This window comes from Mustelus asterias, unplaced genomic scaffold (assembly GCF_964213995.1).
Source record: "Mustelus asterias unplaced genomic scaffold, sMusAst1.hap1.1 HAP1_SCAFFOLD_759, whole genome shotgun sequence".
NCBI lineage: Eukaryota > Metazoa > Chordata > Chondrichthyes > Carcharhiniformes > Triakidae > Mustelus > Mustelus asterias.
This window is the reverse complement of record NW_027590707.1, coordinates 142763-162832: the sequence shown is the minus strand read 5'-3', so window position 1 is coordinate 162832 and position 20070 is coordinate 142763. Positions and strand designations below refer to the sequence as shown.

The 20070-nt window shown below is 58.7% G+C and overlaps 1 protein-coding gene across 1 annotated transcript in view; it reads right to left on the bottom strand.

Annotated features, from left to right (window-relative positions):
• The window catches only part of LOC144487375 (neural cell adhesion molecule L1-like), a gene marked incomplete at its 3' end in the record, with an annotated part of 83132 nt that overhangs the window by 36692 nt on the left and 26370 nt on the right, over positions 1–20070 (bottom strand). Inside the window, 6 exon segments of the mRNA XM_078205462.1 lie at positions 316–482; positions 3172–3283; positions 9446–9589; positions 11037–11168; positions 12454–12638; positions 15142–15253. Of these exon segments, the coding sequence (XP_078061588.1) occupies positions 316–482; positions 3172–3283; positions 9446–9589; positions 11037–11168; positions 12454–12638; positions 15142–15253 (852 nt within the window).

Genomic DNA, 20070 nt, shown 5'->3' with positions numbered 1-20070 from the left:
GTTAGGTGGATTGGCCATGCTAAATTGTCCCTTAGTGTCGAAAGATGTGAGGGTTAGATGGATTGGCCATACTAAATTGCCCCTTAGTGTCCAAAGATGGTGGATTGGCCATGCTAAATTGCCCCTTAGTGTCCAAAGATGGTGGATTGGCCATGCTAAATTCTCCCTCAGTGTACCCGAACAGGCGCCGGAGTGTGGCGACTAGGGGATTTTCACATTAACTTCATTGCAGTGTTAATGTAAGCCTACTTGTGACACAAATAAATAAGTGAACGATACAGACGGAGACATCTTTCACGGGGCACTGCTCCTTACTTTTGACAGTCAGAGTAGCAGTAATGCTGTCTTCACCAATCCTGTTGGTGGCATTGCAGGTAAAGATGCCGGCGTCTCCCTTCCGAGCGTCCTCAAGGCTCAGGGTCCCGCTGGTGTTGAGGAAATAGCGCCGGTCCTGTAACACTGTCTCCATGTCATCCTTAGTCCTGGGACAACAGGCAAAAGACAGCAACTGACGTCAGCCAGAGACAACCTGCTCCAATCAGAGCACAGAACAACTCATCCCCACCAACTGGGCCCTGGCGCCGGCAAGGATTTACCCCCAGAGGACGGCGGGGGGGCAGGGGGTCCGACTGGCGGGGGGAGGGGGGGGGGCAGGGCGTCCGACTGGCGGGACTGGCAGGAGGTCCGACTGGCGGGGGGGGGGAAGGGAGTCCGACTGGCGGGGGAGGGCAGGGGGTCCGACTGGCGGGGGGAGGGCAGGGGGTCTGAATGGCGGGGGGGGGGCAGGGGGTCCGACTGGCGGGGGGAGTGGCAGGGGGTCCGACTGGCGGGGGGAGGGCAGGGGGTCTGAATGGCGGGGGGGGGGCAGGGGGTCCGACTGGCGGGGGGAGTGGCAGGGGGTCCGACTGGCGGGGGGAGGGCAGGGGGTCCGACTGGCGGGGGGAGTGGCAGGGGGTCCGACTGGCGGGGGGAGGGCAGGGGGTCCGACTGGCGGGGGGAGGGCAGGGGGTCCGACTGGCGGGGGGAGGGCAGGGGTTCCGACTTGGGGGGGGGGGGGGGGGGCAGGGGGTCCGACTGGCGGGGGGGGGGCAGGGGGTCCGACTGGCGGGACTGGCAGGGGGTCTGACTGGCGGGAGTGGCAGGGGGTCCGACTGGCGGGGGGAGTGGCAGGGGGTCCGACTGGCGGGGGGAGGGCAGGGGGTCCGACTGGCGGGGGGAGGGCAGGGGGTCCGACTGGCGGGGGGAGGGCAGGGGGTCCGACTGGCGGGGGGAGGGCAGGGGGTCTGACTGGCGGGGGGAGGGGGGGGCAGGGGGTCCGACTGGCGGGGGGAGGGGGGGGCAGGGGGTCCGACTGGCGGGGGGAGGGGGGGCAGGGGGTCCGACTGGCGGGGGAGGCAGGGGGTCCGACTGGCGGGGGGCAGGGGGTCCGACTGGCGGGGGGGCAGGGGGTCCGACTGGCGGGGGGGCAGGGGGTCCGACTGGTGGGGGGGCAGGGGGTCCGACTGGCGGGGGGGCATGGGGTCCGACAGGCGGGGGGGCAGGGGGTCCGACTGGCAGGGGGGCAGGGGGTCCGACTGGCGGGGGGGGGCAGGGGGTCCGACTGGCGGGAGTGGCAGGGGGTCTGACTGGCGGGGGGGGGGGGGCAGGGGGTCCGACTGGCGGGGGTGCAGGGGGTCCGACTGGCGGAGGGGCAGGGGGTCCGACTGGCGGGGGTGCAGGGGGTCCGACTGGCGGGGGGGGGGGGAGAGGGGTGAGGGAGGGGAGGGTGGAAGGAGGGGAGAAAGTGAGGGAGAGAAGAAAGGGAATGGATGGGGGAGGGGAGGAGGGGGGGTTGGAGAGAGACTGGAGGGAAGGGAGATGAGGAATGGAGGAGGAGTGAGAGGAGGAGAGGGGGAGTGAGAGGAGGAGAGGGGGTGGGAAACATGGGGGATGAGGGAGTGGGGAAAGGGGCGTGCGGGAGGGGAGGCAGTGGGAGGTCGAGGGGAAGAGATGTGAGGGGTGCAGGGAGGAGGTGAGGGAGATTTGGAGGGGGGGTGAGGGGGAACAGGAGGTCTGAGGATGGGGAGGGTGGGGAAATCACACCGAGAGTCAGTGTTGCAGGAACATTGAACTGTCGCGGGGTCCGTGGGGAGTGGGGGGTCCTGGGAGGGAGGGGGGAAGGGGGAGTGTCCGGGGGGAAGTGGGAGTGTCCGGGGGGAAGGGGGAGTGTCCGGGGGAAGGGGGAGTGTCCAGGGGGCAGGGGGAGTGTCCGGGGGCCAGGGGGAGTGTCTGGGGGGGGAGGGGGAGTGTCCGGGGGAAGGGGGAGTGTCCAGGGGGCAGGGGGAGTGTCCGGGGGCCAGGGGGAGTGTCTGGGGGGGGGGAGGGGGAGTGTCCGGGGGGGAGGGGGAGTTTCCGGGGGCCAGGGGGAGTGTCTGGGGGGGAGGGGGAGTGCCCGGGGGGGAGGGGGAGTGTCCGGGGGGGGAGGGGGAGTGTCTGGGGGGAGGGGGAGTGTCCGGGGGGGGAGGGGGAGTGTCCAGGGGGGGAGGGGGAGTGTCCGTTGGGGGAGGGGGAGTGTCTGGGGGGGGGAGGGGGAGTCTCCGGCGAGGGGGGGGGGGGGGGGGGGGGGGGGGGAAGTGTCCGGGGGGAGGGGGAGTGTCCGGGGGGAGGGGGAGTGTCCGGGGGGAGGGGGAGTGTCAGGGGGGGGGAGGGGGAGTGTCCGGGGGGGAGGGGGAGTGTCCGGGGGGGGAGGGGGAGTGCCCGGGGGGAAGGGGGAGTGTCTGGGGGGGGGAGGGGGAGTGTCCGGGGGGAGGGGGAGTGTCCGGGGGGAGGGGGAGTGTCCGGGGCGAGGGGGAGTGTCCGGGTGAAGGGAAGGGGGGTCGCGGGGCGGGGGAGTGTCTGCGGGCAGGCGAGTGTCTGGGGAGTAGGGGAGCGGGGTCACGGGGATGGGGAGTGTCTGGAGGTGGGGAGAGGGGTCACGGGGAGGGGCAGTGCTGAGTGGTACCTCCAGACCCTGGACACTCTGTAATACATTGCAGAACATTCTCAGCCCATTGCGATCTGGCCGCGAGATGAACAAGGTCAGACGGTACATTCAGTGCAGGAATATTCACACACAGGACAGACTGGGCAGTGGGGAAAGCCAGTGTGAAGGCAGTCGGCAGATACAGGAACAACCCCTAGCGCAATGCCTACCAGACGATCGTGGGTGTGGGCGCACCAAAGGCTTTGCAGTGAATGTAAGCCTTCTGCTTCTCCACGATGACGTACTCCCTGTCTCGGGGAGTCAGGATCTGAGCCGGTAACACTGTGAACAGAGAGAGGGGGGGGGGGGACAAGACATCAGCACGGGGTCAACCAGCATCACATTGCAAAGAGTGAAAGGTAGGAGGAGGGGCGCTGTCTCCGGGAGTGACAGGGACTGACACAATGTGGGGGATGGATAGGGAGTGATAGGGACTGACACAATGTGGGTCGGGGATAGGGAGTGATAGGGACTGACACAATGTGGGTCAGGGATAGGGAGTGATAGGGACTGACACAATGTGGGGGATGGATAGGGAGTGATAGGGACTGACACAATGTGGGGGATGGATAGGGAGTGATAGGGACTGACACAATGTGGGTCAGGGATAGGGAGTGATAGGGACTGACACAATGTGGGGGATGGATAGGGAGTGATAGGGACTGACACAATGTGGGGGATGGATAGGGAGTGATAGGGACTGACACAATGTGGGTAATGGATAGGGAGTGATAGGGACTGACACAATGTGGGTAATGGATAGGGAGTGATAGGGACTGACACAATGTGGGGAATGGATAGGGAGTGATAGGGACTGACACAATGTGGGGATGGATAGGGAGTGATAGGGACTGACACAATGTGGGGGATGGATAGGGAGTGATAGGGACTGACACAATGTGGGGATTGGATAGGGAGTGATAGGGACTGACACAATGTGGGGAATGGATAGGGAGTGATAGGGACTGACACAATGTGGGGATTGGATAGGGAGTGATAGGAACTGACACAATGTGGGGAATGGATAGGGAGTGATAGGGACTGACACAATGTGGGTCAGGGATAGGGAGTGATAGGGACTGACACAATGTGGGTCAGGGATAGGGAGTGATAGGGACTGACACAATGTGGGTAATGGATAGGGAGTGATAGGGACTGACACAATGTGGGGAATGGATAGGGAGTGATAGGGACTGACACAATGTGGGGGATGGATAGGGAGTGATAGGGACTGACACAATGTGGGTCAGGGATAGGGAGTGATAGGGACTGACACAATGTGGGTCAGGGATAGGGAGTGATAGGGACTGACACAATGTGGGGGATGGATAGGGAGTGATAGGGACTGACACAATGTGGGGATTGGATAGGGAGTGATAGGGACTGACACAATGTGGGGAATGGATAGGGAGTGATAGGGACTGACACAATGTGGGTCAGGGATAGGGAGTGATAGGGACTGACACAATGTGGGGAATGGATAGGGAGTGATAGGGACTGACACAATGTGGGTCGGGGATAGGGAGTGATAGGGCCTGACACAATGTGGGTAATGGATAGGGAGTGATAGGGACTGACACAATGTGGGGAATGGATAGGGAGTGATAGGGACTGTCACAATGTGGGGGATGGATAGGGAGTGATAGGGACTGACACAATGTGGGTAATGGATAGGGAGTGATAGGGACTGACACAATGTCGGTCGGGGATAGGGAGTGATAGGGACTGACACAATGTGGGGAATGGATAGGGAGTGATAGGGACTGACACAATGTGGGGATTGGATAGGGAGTGATAGGGACTGACACAATGTGGGTCGGGGATAGGGAGTGATCGGGACTGACACAATGTGGGGAATGGATAGGGAGTGATAGGGACTGACACAATGTGGGTCAGGGATAGGGAGTGATAGGGACTGACACAATGTGGGGAATGGATAGGGAGTGATAGAGACTGACACAATGTGGGGAATGGATAGGGAGTGATAGGGACTGACACAATGTGGGGAATGGATAGGGAGTGCTAGGGAATGACACAATGTGGGTAATGGATAGGGAGTGATAGGGACTGACACAATGTGGGTAATGGATAGGGAGTGATAGGGACTGACACAATGTGGGGGATGGATAGGGAGTGATAGGGACTGACACAATGTGGGGATTGGATAGGGAGTGATAGGGACTGACACAATGTGGGGGATGGATAGGGAGTGATAGGGACTGACACAATGTGGGTCAGGGATAGGGAGTGATAGGGACTGACACAATGTGGGGGATGGATAGGGAGTGATAGGGACTGACACAATGTGGGGATTGGATAGGGAGTGATAGGGACTGACACAATGTGGGGAATGGATAGGGAGTGATAGGGACTGACACAATGTGGGTCAGGGATAGGGAGTGATAGGGACTGACACAATGTGGGGAATGGATAGGGAGTGATAGGGACTGACACAATGTGGGTCGGGGATAGGGAGTGATAGGGCCTGACACAATGTGGGTAATGGATAGGGAGTGATAGGGACTGACACAATGTGGGGAATGGATAGGGAGTGATAGGGACTGACACAATGTGGGGGATGGATAGGGAGTGATAGGGACTGACACAATGTGGGTCAGGGATAGGGAGTGATAGGGACTGACACAATGTGGGGAATGGATAGGGAGTGATAGGGACTGACACAATGTGGGTAATGGATAGGGAGTGATAGGGACTGACACAATGTCGGTCGGGGATAGGGAGTGATAGGGACTGACACAATGTGGGGAATGGATAGGGAGTGATAGGGACTGACACAATGTGGGGATTGGATAGGGAGTGATAGGGACTGACACAATGTGGGGGATGGATAGGGAGTGATAGGGACTGACACAATGTGGGGAATGGATAGGGAGTGATAGGGACTGACACAATGTGGGTCGGGGATAGGGAGTGATAGGGACTGACACAATGTGCGTCAGGGATAGGGAGTGATAGGGACTGACACAATGTGGGGAATGGATAGGGAGTGATAGAGACTGACACAATGTGGGGAATGGATAGGGAGTGATAGGGACTGACACAATGTGGGGAATGGATAGGGAGTGCTAGGGAATGACACAATGTGGGTAATGGATAGGGAGTGATAGGGACTGACACAATGTGGGTAATGGATAGGGAGTGATAGGGACTGACACAATGTGGGGGATGGATAGGGAGTGATAGGGACTAACACAATGTGGGGAATGGATAGGGAGTGATAGGGACTGACACAATGTGGGGATTGGATAGGGAGTGATAGGGACTGACACAATGTGGGGGATGGATAGGGAGTGATAGAGACTGACACAATGTCGGTCGGGGATAGGGAGTGATAGGGACTGACACAATGTGGGTAATGGATAGGGAGTGATAGGGACTGACACAATGTCGGTCGGGGATAGGGAGTGATAGGGACTGACACAATGTGGGTAATGGATAGGGAGTGATAGGGACTGACACAATGTGGGGAATGGATAGGGAGTGATAGGGACTGACACAATGTGGGTCAGGGATAGGGAGTGATAGAGACTGACACAATGTCGGTCGGGGATAGGGAGTGATAGGGACTGACACAATGTCGGTCGGGGATAGGGAGTGATAGGGACTGACACAATGTGGGTAATGGATAGGGAGTGATAGAGACTGACACAATGTCGGTCGGGGATAGGGAGTGATAGGGACTGACACAATGTGGGGAATGGATAGGGAGTGATAGGGACTGACACAATGTGGGTCAGGGATAGGGAGTGATAGAGACTGACACAATGTCGGTCGGGGATAGGGAGTGATAGGGACTGACACAATGTGGGTCGGGGATAGGGAGTGATAGGGACTGACACAATGTGGGTAATGGATAGGGAGTGATAGGGACTGACACAATGTCGGTCGGGGATAGGGAGTGATAGGGACTGACACAATGTGGGTAATGGATAGGGAGTGATAGGGACTGACACAATGTGGGGATTGGATAGGGAGTGATAGGGACTGACACAATGTCGGTCGGGGATAGGGAGTGATAGGGACTGACACAATGTGGGTAATGGATAGGGAGTGATAGGGACTGACACAATGTGGGGGATGGATAGGGAGTGATAGGGACTGACACAATGTGGGTCGGGGATAGGGAGTGATAGGGAATGACACAATGTGGGGAATGGATAGGGAGTGATAGGGACTGACACAATGTGGGGAATGGATAGGGAGTGATAGGGACTGACACAATGTGGGTAATGGATAGGGAATGATAGGGACTGACACCATGTGGGTAATGGATAGGGAGTGATAGGGATTGACACAATGTTGTTCATGGATAGGGAGTGATAGGGACTGACACAATGTGGGTAATGGATAGGGAGTGATAGGGACTGACACAATGTGGGGAATGGATAGGGAGTGATAGGGACTGACACAATGTGGGGAATGGATAGGAAGTGATAGGGACTGACACAATGTGGGTCAGGGATAGGGAGTGATAGGGACTGACACAATGTGGGGATTGGATAGGGAGTGATAGAGACTGACACAATGTGGGTCAGGGATAGGGAGTGATAGGGACTGACACAATGTGGGTCAGGGATAGGGAGTGATAGGGACTGACACAATGTGGGGATTGGATAGGGAGTGATAGGGACTGACACAATGTGGGGATTGGATAGGGAGTGATAGAGACTGACACAATGTGGGTCAGGGATAGGGAGTGATAGGGACTGACACAATGTGGGGAATGGATAGGGAGTGATAGAGACTGACACAATGTGGGTCAGGGATAGGGAGTGATAGGGACTGACACAATGTGGGTAATGGATAGGGAGTGATAGGGACTGACACAATGTGGGGAATGGATAGGGAGTGATAGGGACTGACACAATGTGGGTCATGGATAGGGAGTGATAGGGGCTGACACAATGTGGGTAATGGATAGGGAGTGATAGGGACTGACACAATGTGGGTAATGGACAGGGAGTGATAGGGACTGACACAATGTCGGTAATGGATAGGGAGTGATAGGGACTGACACAATGTGGGTAATGGACAGGGAGTGATAGGGACTGACACAATGTGGGTAATGGATAGGGAGTGATAGGGACTGACACAATGTGGGTAATGGATAGGGAGTGATAGGGACTGACACAATGTGGGTCATGGATAGGGAGTGATAGGGACTGACACAATGTGGGTAATGGATAGGGAGTGATAGGGACTGACACAATGTGGGTCATGGATAGGGAGTGATAGGGACTGACACAATGTGGGTAATGGACAGGGAGTGATAGGGACTGACACAATGTGGGTAATGGATAGGGAGTGATCGGGACTGACACAATGTGGGTAATGGATAGGGAGTGATAGGGACTGACACAATGTGGGTCATGGATAGGGAGTGATAGGGACTGACACAATGTGGGTAATGGATAGGGAGTGATAGGGACTGACACAATGTGGGGAATGGATAGGGAGTGATAGGGACTGACACAATGTGGGGGATGGATAGGGAGTGATAGGGACTGACACAATGTGGGTCAGGGATAGGGAGTGATAGGGACTGACACAATGTGGGTAATGGATAGGGAGTGATAGGGACTGACACAATGTGGGTCAGGGATAGGGAGTGATAGGGACTGACACAATGTGGGGGATGGATAGGGAGTGATAGGGACTGACACAATGTGGGTCATGGATAGGGAGTGATAAGGACTGACACAATGTGGGTCAGGGATAGGGAGTGATAGGGACTGACACAATGTGGGGATGGATAGGGAGTGATAGGGACTGACACAATGTGGGGATTGGATAGGGAGTGATAGGGACTGACACAATGTGGGGGATGGATAGGAAGTGATAGGGACTGACACAATGTGGGGATTGGATAGGGAGTGATAGGGACTGACACAATGTGGGTCGGGGATAGGGAGTGATAGGGACTGACACAATGTCGGTCGGGGATAGGGAGTGATAGGGACTGACACAATGTGGGTAATGGACAGGGAGTGATAGGGACTGACACAATGTGGGTCGGGGATAGGGAGTGATAGGGACTGACACAATGTGGGTCAGGGATAGGGAGTGATAGGGACTGACACAATGTGGGTCAGGGATAGGGAGTGATAGGGACTGACACAATGTGGGTAATGGATAGGGAGTGATAGGGACTGACACAATGTGGGTAATGGACAGGGAGTGATAGGGACTGACACAATGTGGGTAATGGACAGGGAGTGATAGGGACTGACACAATGTGGGGAATGGATAGGGAGTGATAGGGACTGACACAATGTGGGTCGGGGATAGGGAGTGATAGGGACTGACACAATGTGGGGAATGGATAGGGAGTGATAGGGACTGACACAATGTGGGTCGGGGATAGGGAGTGATAGGGACTGACACAATGTGGGGAATCGATGGGGAGTCACAGACCCTACGTACCGATGACCTGCACGATGATGTTGGCGAGGAGGGAGCCGTGTTTGTTCTGAGCCTCACACTGATAGATCGCTGTGTCCTCTCTCTGAACATTACTCAGGATAATGATGCTTCCCATCTCCCTTCGATTGGGGTTGGGGTCCGTGTCTGTAAGAGAGATTGATCAGTGAGTGAGGGGTGAGAGGAGCTTTGGCACAGTGTCTGTCACACCACCCGGTCAGACAGCCTCGGTGTCCCGTAGAGAGCATGGCAGCCAGCCTGTGCACAGCAAGATCCCACTGGGTCAGACTGACTGCTGTTTGGAACATTACTCCAGGAATTCAATACTGACAACTGGACACCGGGGAGATCGTTCCCTCCTAACATCAACCCACCCTCACCTCTCACCCCTCACCCTGAGGCAGTGATCCCTCTTCCTGACAGAGCGACCCCTCACCCTGACGCAGTGACCCCTCACCCCGACAGAGCGACCCCTCACCCTGACAGAGCGACCCCTCACCCCGACAGAGCGACCCCTCACCCTGACGCAGTTACCCCTCAGCTGATGCAGTGACCCCTCACCCTGAGGCGGTTACCTCTCACTCTGATTCCGTGACCCCTCACCCTGACGCAGTGACCCCTCACCCTAACGCGGTGACCCCTCATTCTGAGGCCGTGACCCCTCACCCTGACACGGTGACCCCTCACCCTGAGGCCGTGACCCCTCACCCTGAGGCCGTGACTCCTAACCCTGAGGCTGTGACCCCTCACCCTGAGGCCGTGACCCCTCACCCTGAGGCCGTGACCCCTCACCCTGAGACTGTGACCCCTCACCCTGAGGCCGTGACCCCTCACCCTGAGGCCGTGACCCCTCACCCTGACACGGTGACCCCTCATCCTGAGGCCGTGACCCCTCACCCTGAGGCCGTGACCCTTCACCCTGAGGCCGTGACCCCTCACCCTGACGGGGTGACCCCTCATCCTGAGGCCGTGACCCCTCACCATGAGGCCGTGACCCCTCACCCTGAGGCCGTGACCCCTCACCCTGAGGCCGTGACCCCTCACCCTGAGGCCGTGACCCCTCACCCTGAGGCCGTGACCCCTCACCCTGAGGCCGTGACCCCTCACCCTGACACGGTGACCCCTCATCCTGAGGCCGTGACCCCTCACCCTGAGGCCGTGACCCCTCACCCTGAGGCCGTGACCCTTCACCCTGAGGCCGTGACCCCTCACCCTGACGGGGTAACCCCTCATCCTGAGGCCGTGACCCCTCACCATGAGGCCGTGACCCCTCACCCTGAGGCCGTGACCCCTCACCCTGAGGCCGTGACCCCTCACCCTGAGGCCGTGACCCCTCACCCTGAGGCCGTGACCCCTCACCCTGACACGGTGACCCCTCATCCTGAGGCCGTGACCCCTCACCCTGAGGCCGTGACCCCTCACCCTGAGGCCGTGACCCTTCACCCTGAGGCCGTGACCCCTCACCCTGACGGGGTGACCCCTCATCCTGAGGCCGTGACCCCTCACCATGAGGCCGTGACCCCTCACCCTGAGGCCGTGACCCCTCACCCTGAGGCCGTGACCCCTCACCCTGATGCAGTGAACCCTCACTCACCGCTCAGCGGAACCCCGTTGAGTCTCCAGCGGACCTCAGCTTTGGGTTTGGCATCGATGTCACAGTCCAGGCGGACATTTTCCCCGGGGCCGTATATCCCATCCTGAGGTTTGTGAACCCAGTAAGGGGCAGCTGGGAAGAGACAGGACAGAGAGAGTGAAAACATGTCACAGCAGAGAGAGGTTCAAACAACCGCTAAAGACTGAACAAGCAGTGGTTCGCACTGCTGCCTCACAGCGCCAGGGGCCCAGTTCCATTCCCGGCTCGGGTCACTGTCTGTGTGGAGTCTGCACGTTCTCCCCGTGTCTGCGTGGGTTTCCTCCGGGTGCTCCGGTTTCCTCCCGGACATGCGGGTTAGGGTGCATTGGCCGTGCTAAATTCTCCCTCAGTGTACCCGAACAGGCACCGGAGTGTGGTGACTTGGGGAATTTTCAGAGTAACTTCATTGCGGTGTTAATGTAAGCTTACTTGAGACAGTAAGAAATTTAAAAAACAGCTGGGAGGAGGGTTCAGTCCCCTCACAGGGAGCAGGCAGAGGGGGGAGACCCGCTCAAAGAGAGGGGCTGAATGGCCTCCTCCTGTTCCTGTGTAACAGGCTGGAGAGAGAGAGAGGGGCTGAATGGCCTCCTCCTGTTCCTGTGTAACAGGCTCGAGAGAGAGAGGGGCTGAATGGCCTCCTCCTGTTCCTGTGTAACAGGCTCGAGAGAGAGAGGGGCTGAATGGCCTCCTCCTGTTCCTGTGTAACAGGCTGGAGAGAGAGGGGCTGAATGGCCTCCTCCTGTTCCTGTGTAACAGGCTGGAGAGAGAGGGCGGAATGGCCTCCTCCTGTTCCTGTGTAAGAGGCTCGAGAGAGAGGGGCTGAATGGCCTCCTCCTGTTCCTGTGTAACAGGCTGGAGAGAGAGAGAGGGGCTGAATGGCCTCCTCCTGTTCCTGTGTAACAGGCTCGAGAGAGAGAGGGCGGAATGGCCTCCTCCTGTTCCTGTGTAAGAGGCTCGAGAGAGAGAGGGGCTGAATGGCCTCCTCCTGTTCCTGTGTAACAGGCTCGAGAGAGAGTGGGCGGAATGGCCTCCTCCTGTTCCTGTGTAACAGGCCAGAGAGAGAGGGGCTGAATGGCCTCCTCCTGTTCCTGTGTAACAGGCTGGAGAGAGAGGGGCTGAATGGCCTCCTCCTGTTCCTGTGTAACAGGCTGGAGAGAGAGAGAGGGGCTGAATGGCCTCCTCCTGTTCCTGTGTAACAGGCTGGAGAGAGAGAGGGCGGAATGGCCTCCTCCTGTTCCTGTGTAACAGGCTGGAGAGGGAGGGGCTGAATGGCCTCCTCCTGTTCCAATTGGATTGTCAGTAATTGGGGAGCAGAGGGAGGAGTGGAACGGAGAGGTACAGAGGGGGTGGGGGGAGTGTTGAAGAATAGGTGACGTACCCTCGACGGACACACTGTAGGTGTGTTTCACCTGTCCCTGTTGGTTCCTCACGGTGCACCGATATTCACCATCATCATCCTCCATCACCTCACTGATCTTCAGAGTCTTGTTGAAGTTATCATAGCTGACCCGTTCCCGTGGGAGATTCCCATCCAGCCTTTCCCAGTGCACACTCGGAGTCGGCCTGTGGGAGAGAGGGAAAGGTCATGGAGCGTGACAGACTCCGGCCACAGGTCCCTCCCTCACTGCAGAGACTGCAACTCCGAAATACCCGCCAATTCATCCAGGGGGCGCCGCACTGTGGGAGGGTCAGTGCTGAGGGAGCGCCGCACTGTGGGAGGGTCAGTGCTGGGGGAGTGCCGCACTGTGGGAGGGTCAGTGCTGAGGGAGCGCCGCACTGTGGGAGGGTCAGTGCTGAGGGAGCGCCGCACTGTGGGAGGGTCAGTGCTGAGGGAGCGCCGCACTGTGGGAGGGTCGGTGCTGAGGGAGCGCCGCACTGTGGGAGGGTCAGTGCTGAGGGAGCGCCGCACTGTGGGAGGGTCAGTGCTGAGGGAGCGCCGCACTGTGGGAGGGTCAGTGCTGGGGGAGTGCCGCACTGTGGGAGGGTCAGTGCTGAAGGAGTGCCGCACTGTGGGAGGGTCAGTGCTGAGGGAGCGCCGCACTGTGGGAGAGTCAGTGCTGAGGGAGCGCCGCACTGTGGGAGGGTCAGTGCTGAAGGAGCGCCGCACTGTGGGAGGGTCAGTGCTGAGGGAGCGCCGCACTGTGGGAGGGTCAGTGCTGAGGGAGCGCCGCACTGTGGGAGGGTCAGTGCTGAGGGAGCGCCGCACTGTGGGAGGGTCAGTGCTGAGGGAGCGCCGCACTGTGGGAGGTTCAGTGCTGAGGGAGCGCCGCACAGTGAGAGGGTCAGTGCTGAGGGAGCGCTGCACTGTGGGAGGGACAGTGCTGAGGGAGCGCCGCACTGTGGGAGGGTCAGTGCTGAGGGAGCGCCGCACTGTGGGAGGGTCAGTGCTGAGGGAGTGCCGCACTGTGGGAGGGTCAGTGCTGAGGGAGCGCCGCACTGTGGGAGGGTCAGTGCTGAGGGAGCGCCGCACTGTGGGAGGTTCAGTGCTGAGGGAGCGCCGCACAGTGAGAGGGTCAGTGCTGACGGAGCGCCGCACTGTGGGAGGGTCAGTGCTGAGGGAGCGCTGCACTGTGGGAGGTTCAGTGCTGAGGGAGCGCCGCACAGTGAGAGGGTCAGTGCTGACGGAGCGCCGCACTGTGGGAGGGTCAGTGCTGAGGGAGCGCCGCACTGTGGGAGGGTCAGTGCTGAGGGAGCGCCGCAATGTGGGAGGGTCAGTGCTGAGGGAGTGCCGCACTGTGGGAGGGTCAGTGCTGAGGGAGCGCCGCACTGTGGGAGGGTCAGTGCTGAGGGAGCGCCGCACTGTGGGAGGGTCAGTGCTGAGGGAGCGCCGCACTGTGGGAGGTTCAGTGCTGAGGGAGCGCCGCACAGTGAGAGGGTCAGTGCTGAGGGAGCGCTGCACTGTGGGAGGGTCAGTGCTGAGGGAGCGCCGCACTGTGGGAGGGTCAGTGCTGAGGGAGCGCCGCACTGTGGGAGGGTCAGTGCTGAGGGAGCGCTGCACTGTGGGAGGGTCAGTGCTGAGGGAGCGCCGCACTGTGGGAGGGTCAGTGCTGAGGGAGCACCGCACTGTGGGAGGGTCAGTGCTGAGGGAGTGCCGCACTGTGGGAGGGTCAGTGCTGAGGGAGTGCCGCACTGTGGGAGGGTCAGTGTTGAGGGAGCGCCGCACTGTGGGAGGGTCAGTGCTGAGGGAGCGCCGCACTGCGGGAGGGTCAGTGCTGAGGGAGCGCCGCACTGTGGGAGGGTCAGTGCTGAGGGAGCGCCGCACTGTGGGAGGGTCAGCGCTGAGGGAGCGCCGCACTGTGGGAGGGTCAGCGCTGAGGGAGCGCCGCACTGTGGGAGGGTCAGCGCTGAGGGAGCGCCGCACTGTGGGAGGGTCAGCGCTGAGGGAGCGCCGCACTGTGGGAGGGTCAGTGCTGAAGGAGCGCCGCACTGTGGGAGGGTCAGCGCTGAGGGAGCGCCGCACTGTGGGAGGGTCAGCGCTGAGGGAGCGCCACACTGTGGGAGGGTCAGCGCTGAGGGAGCGCCGCACTGTGGGAGGGTCAGTGCTGAGGGAGCGCCGCACTGTGGGAGGGTCAGTGCTGAGGGAGCGCCACACTGTGGGAGGGTTAGTGCTCAGGGAGTGCTGGAAAAAGGGGTGGGGTGAGGGTGGTGAGGGGAGGGGGGAGTTTGGGATTAATTGATGGTCTCTCTGTGCTCTCTCTGTGCAGTCGGGGTCTGTGAATGTCCGCACTGCCCGTCGCTGACCCCGGGGTCGGGTAACTGAAGCCAGGAGTTGGGGCCCGGATTCTCCGACCTTTGCCCTCCGCTGCGAATCGCTGCTCCTGTTGCCGTGAATGCAGATTTATCTGAGCATCAAATTCCCCGTTCCCGCTGTCGGTGGGAGAGGGCGTTCGAGCCCCGAGAATTCCGGCCGGGATGGGAATTGGGATTGAGCTGCACTGGGAAATCACTGACCACATCTTCCCTCACCGGAGTCTCAGCTTCACTTTACATTCTTGGTTCCTGTTTCTCTCTGAGTGCACAAACCCCCGCCCCCTGTCCCACCGTGCCTCCCCCAACAGATACTCACAGACCCTCTGCGATACACTCCAGGTACAGCGTCCTGCCACGCAGTGCCAGCTTGGAGCTGCTCTGTCCCGTCGGATATAAGAGTCGCGGCTTACGGTACCTCACAGAGTTAGCTGTGGGAGAGGGAGAGAGAGAGAGACAGAGAGAGACAGAGAGAGAGAGAGAGAGAGAGACAGAGCGTTTGAGAGAGAGAGAGTTAGAGAGAGACAGACAGAGATGGACAGGGAGAGAGAGAGGGCGAGAGAGAGACACTCAGAGAGAGAGATAGACAGAGAGTGGGAGACAGAAACAGAGAGAGAGAGACAGAGAGGGAGAGAGAGAGGGAGAGAAAAGAAAGCTGTCAGGCTGACATTTTGCAGTGCTCAGGACAGCACAGCCGAGGGCGACAGACTCCAGGAAAACATTCCCTGATTTATTATTCACACTAAGAAGTTTAACAACACCAGGTTAAAGTCCAACAGGTTTATTTGGTAGCAAAAGCCACACAAGCTTTCGAGGCTCTGAGCCCCTTCTTCAGGTGAGTGGGAATTCTGTTCACAAACAGAACTTATAAGACACAGACTCAATTTACATGAATAATGGTTGGAATGCGAATACTTACAACTAATCCAGTCTTTAAGAAACAAAACAATGGGAGTGGAGAGAGCATCAAGACAGGCTAAAAAGATGTGTATTGTCTCCAGACAAGACAGCCAGTGAAACTCTGCAGGTCCACGCAACTGTGGGAGTTACAAATAGTGTGACATAAATTCTGATTCTAGGATCGCATGATAAAGACTCAGGAGGAAAAAAGCAGAAATATTTATGTGAAATAGTGTGACATAAACCCAATATCCCGGTTGAGGCCGTCCTTGTGTGTGCGGAACCTGGCTATCAGTTTCTGCTCCGCGACTCTGCGCTGTCGTGTGTCGCGAAGGCCGCCTTGGAGAACGCTTACCCGAATATCAGAGGCCGAATGCCCGTGACCGTTAAGAAACAAAACAATGGGAGTGGAGAGAGCACAGCATCTTAACCCAGCTGATCTGTCAGTGTTCCATCGAACAGGGGCCATGTGAGGAGGTAACAGGCGAGGAGATTGGGTTTGTACTCGTTGGAGTTTAGAAGGATGAGGGGGGATCTTATGGAGACTTATAAGATAATGCGGGGGCTGGATAGGGTGGAGGCGGAGAGATTCTTTCCACTTAGTAAGGAAGTTAAAACTAGAGGACACAGCCTCAAAATAAAGGGGGGTCGGTTTAAGACAGAGTTGAGGAGGAACTTCTTCTCCCAGAGGGTGGTGAATCTCTGGAATTCTCTGCCCACTGAGGTGGTGGAGGCTACCTCGCTGAATATGTTTAAAGCGCGGATGGATGGATTCCTGATCGGTAAGGGAATTAAGGGTTATGGGGATCAGGCGGGTAAGTGGTACTGATCCACGTCAGATCAGCCATGATCTTATTGAATGGCGGGGCAGGCTCGAGGGGCTAGATGGCCTACTCCTGCTCCTATTTCTTATGTTCTTATGAACAGCTCCTGCAAACAGGTCAGTTACAAGGGGCGTGTTAGAGGAGGCGAGAGAGAGAAGTGTTTCAGCAGAGAGTCTAGCCGAGTCTGTCCTGTACAGCAGCCTGTCAGACTGGCCGGTCCGGGTTACCCACCCCCTGGGAAGGTGGGATGGACAGACTCGAGTATGAACCCCTCCCTCCCAGAGAGCCGCGGGTTCGATCCCCCGCTCTGCAGGAGCCGGAGAGTGGACACCAGCACTGGAATTGGCCTCAGTGCCACCAATCCACGGGACCCGGGCGTCACTGACTGGCCGAGCATTTACTGCCCACTCCTAACTGCCCCCTGTACCCAGTGTCTCGATCAGGCCATATCATAATCACAGAATCCCTACAGCGCAGGAGGAGGCCATTCAGCCCATCGAGTCTGCACCGACCACAATCCCACCCAGGCCCTATCCCCATAACCCCATGTATTTACCCTAGCTAATCCCCCTGACACTTAGCACGGCCAGTCCCCCTCACCTGCACATCTTTAGGACTGTGGGAGGAAACCGGAGCACCCGGAGGAAACCCACGCAGACACGGGGAGAACGTGCAGACTCCACACAGACTGTGACCCAAGCCGGGAATCGAACCCGGGTCCCTGGCGCTGTGAGGCAGCAGCACTAACCCACTGTGTCACCGTGCCCCCGGGAATCGAACCCGGGTCCCTGGCGCTGTGAGGCAGCAGTGCTAACCCACTGTGTCACCGTGCCCCCGGGAATCGAACCCGGCTCCCTGGCGCTGTGAGGCAGCAGTGCTAACCCACTGTGTCACCGTGCCCCTGGGAATCGAACCCAGGTCCCTGGCGCTGTGAGGGAGCAGTGCTAACCCACTGTGCCACCGTGCCCCCGGGAATCGAACCCGGGTCCCTGGCGCTGTGAGGGAGCAGTGCTAACCCACTGTGTCACCGTGCCCCCGGGAATCGAACCCGGCTCCCTGGCGCTGTGAGGCAGCAGCGCTAACCCACTGTGCCACCGTGCCCCCGGGAATCGAACCCGGGTCCCTGGCACTGTGAGGCAGCAGTGCTAACCCACTGTGCCACCGTGCCCCCGGGAATCGAACCCGGGTCCCTGGCGCTGTGAGGCAGCAGTGCTAACCCACTGTGTCACCGTGCCCCCGGGAATCGAACCCGGGTCCCTGGCGCTGTGAGGGAGCAGCGCTAACCCACTGTGCCACCGTGCCCCCGGGAATTGAACCCGGCTCCCTGGCGCTGTGAGGCAGCAGCGCTAACCCACTGCGTCACCGTGCCCCCGGGAATCGAACCCGGGTCCCTGGCGCTGTGAGGGAGCAGCGCTAACCCACTGTGCCACCGTGCCCCCGGGAATCGAACCCGGGTCCCTGGCGCTGTGAGGCAGCAGCGCTAACCCACTGTGCCACCGTGCCCCCGGGAATCGAACCCGGGTCCCTGGCGCTGTGAGGGAGCAGCGCTAACCCACTGTGCCACCGTGCCACCGGGAATCGAACCCGGGTCCCTGGCGCTGTGAGGCAGCAGCGCTAACCCACTGTGCCACCGTGCCCCCGGGAATCGAACCCAGGTCCCTGGCGCTGTGAGGCAGCAGCGCTAACCCACTGTGCCACCGTGCCCCCGGGAATCGAACCCAGGTCCCTGGCGCTGTGAGGCAGCAGCGCTAACCCACTGTGTCACCGTGCCCCCGGGAATCGAACCCGGGTCCCTGGCGCTGTGAGGCAGCAGCGCTAACCCACTGTGCCACCGTGCCCCCGGGAATCGAACCCGGGTCCCTGGCGCTGTGAGGCAGCAGCGCTAACCCACTGTGCCACCGTGCCCCCGGGAATCGAACCCGGGTCCCTGGCGCTGTGAGGCAGCAGTGCTAACCCACTGTGTCACCGTGCCCCCGGGAATCGAACCCGGGTCCCTGGCGCTGTGAGGCAGCAGCGCTAACCCACTGTGTCACCGTGCCCCCGGGAATCGAACCCGGGTCCCTGGCGCTGTGAGGCAGCAGCGCTAACACACTGTGCCACCGTGCCCCCGGGAATCGAACCCGGGTCCCTGGCGCTGTGAGGCAGCAGCGCTAACCCACTGTGCCACCGTGCCACCCACAGATACAGTATACAGAAGGCGGCTGAGAAAGTTAGCGTGGGGAAGAACTCAAAGAGAATTTGATGAAGCGAGTGAGAAACGACGAGGTGGAGTGGCAGAGTGGTGAGCAAGCGGGAAACGCGGATGTCCAGGAGCACTGGGCTGTCCCCCCTTGTGGAACAATTACTGAACACGCAAGAGTTGACATGTGGCTACAGCAAGGAATTGGGACAGCAAATGGTATGGTTACATTTATCACAAATGGGGCTGGTATACAAGCAGGAGAAAGGGCATTGGGAAGGTTCATCTGTGTCCAATGCAGGTCTCCTTCCCCAAGGAAGGTGTCATATAAGGGCAGCACGGTAACACAGTGGTTAGCGCTGCTGCCTCACAGCGCCAGGGACCCGGGTTCGATTCCCGGCTTGGGTCACTGTCTGTGTGGAGTTTGCATGTTCTCCCCGTGTCTGCGTGGGTTTCCTCCGGGTGCTCCGGTTTCCCCCCACAGTCCAAAGATGTGCAGGTTAGGTGGATTGGCTATGCTAAATTGTCCCTTAGTGTCCAAAGATGTGTAGGTTAGGGGGATTGGCCATGCTAAATTGTCCCTTAGTGTCCAAAGATGTGCGGGTTAGGTGGATTGGCCATGCTAAATTGCCCCTTAGTGTCCAAAGATGTGTAGGTTAGGTGGATTGGCCATGCTAAATTGTCCCTTAGTGTCCAAAGATGTGTAGGTTAGGTGGATTGGCCATGCTAAATTGTCCCTTAGTGTCCGAAGATGTGCAGGTTAAGTGGATTGGCCATGCTAAATTGTCCCTTAGTGTCCGAAGATGTCCAGGTTAAGTGGATTGGCCATGCTAAATTGTCCCTTAGTGTCCAAAGATGTGTAGGTTAGATGGATTGGCCATGCTAAATTGCCCCTAGTGTCCAAAGATGTGCGGGTTAGGTGGATTGGCCATACTAAATTGCCCCTTAGTGTCCAAAGATGTGTAGGTTAGATGGATTGGCCATGCTAAATTGTCCTTTAGTGTCCAAAGATGTGCAGGTTAGGTGGATTGGCCATGCTAAATTGTCCCTTAGTGTCCAAAGATGTGCAGGTTAGGTGGATTGGCCATGCTAAATTGCCCCTTAGTGTGCAAAGATGTGCAGGTTAGGTGGATTGGCCATGCTAGGCCATGCTAAATTCTCCCTCAGTGTACTCCCGAACAGGCGCCAGAGTGTGACGACTAGGGGATTTTTACAGTAACTTCATTGCAGTGTTAATGTAAGCTTACTCGTGACACTTATGAACTGCCAGTCAATACTTGAAAAAAGATGGCTGCCACAAATCATGTGACTTTTGGCAAGTGTCCAGTGATTCACTAATTGAATA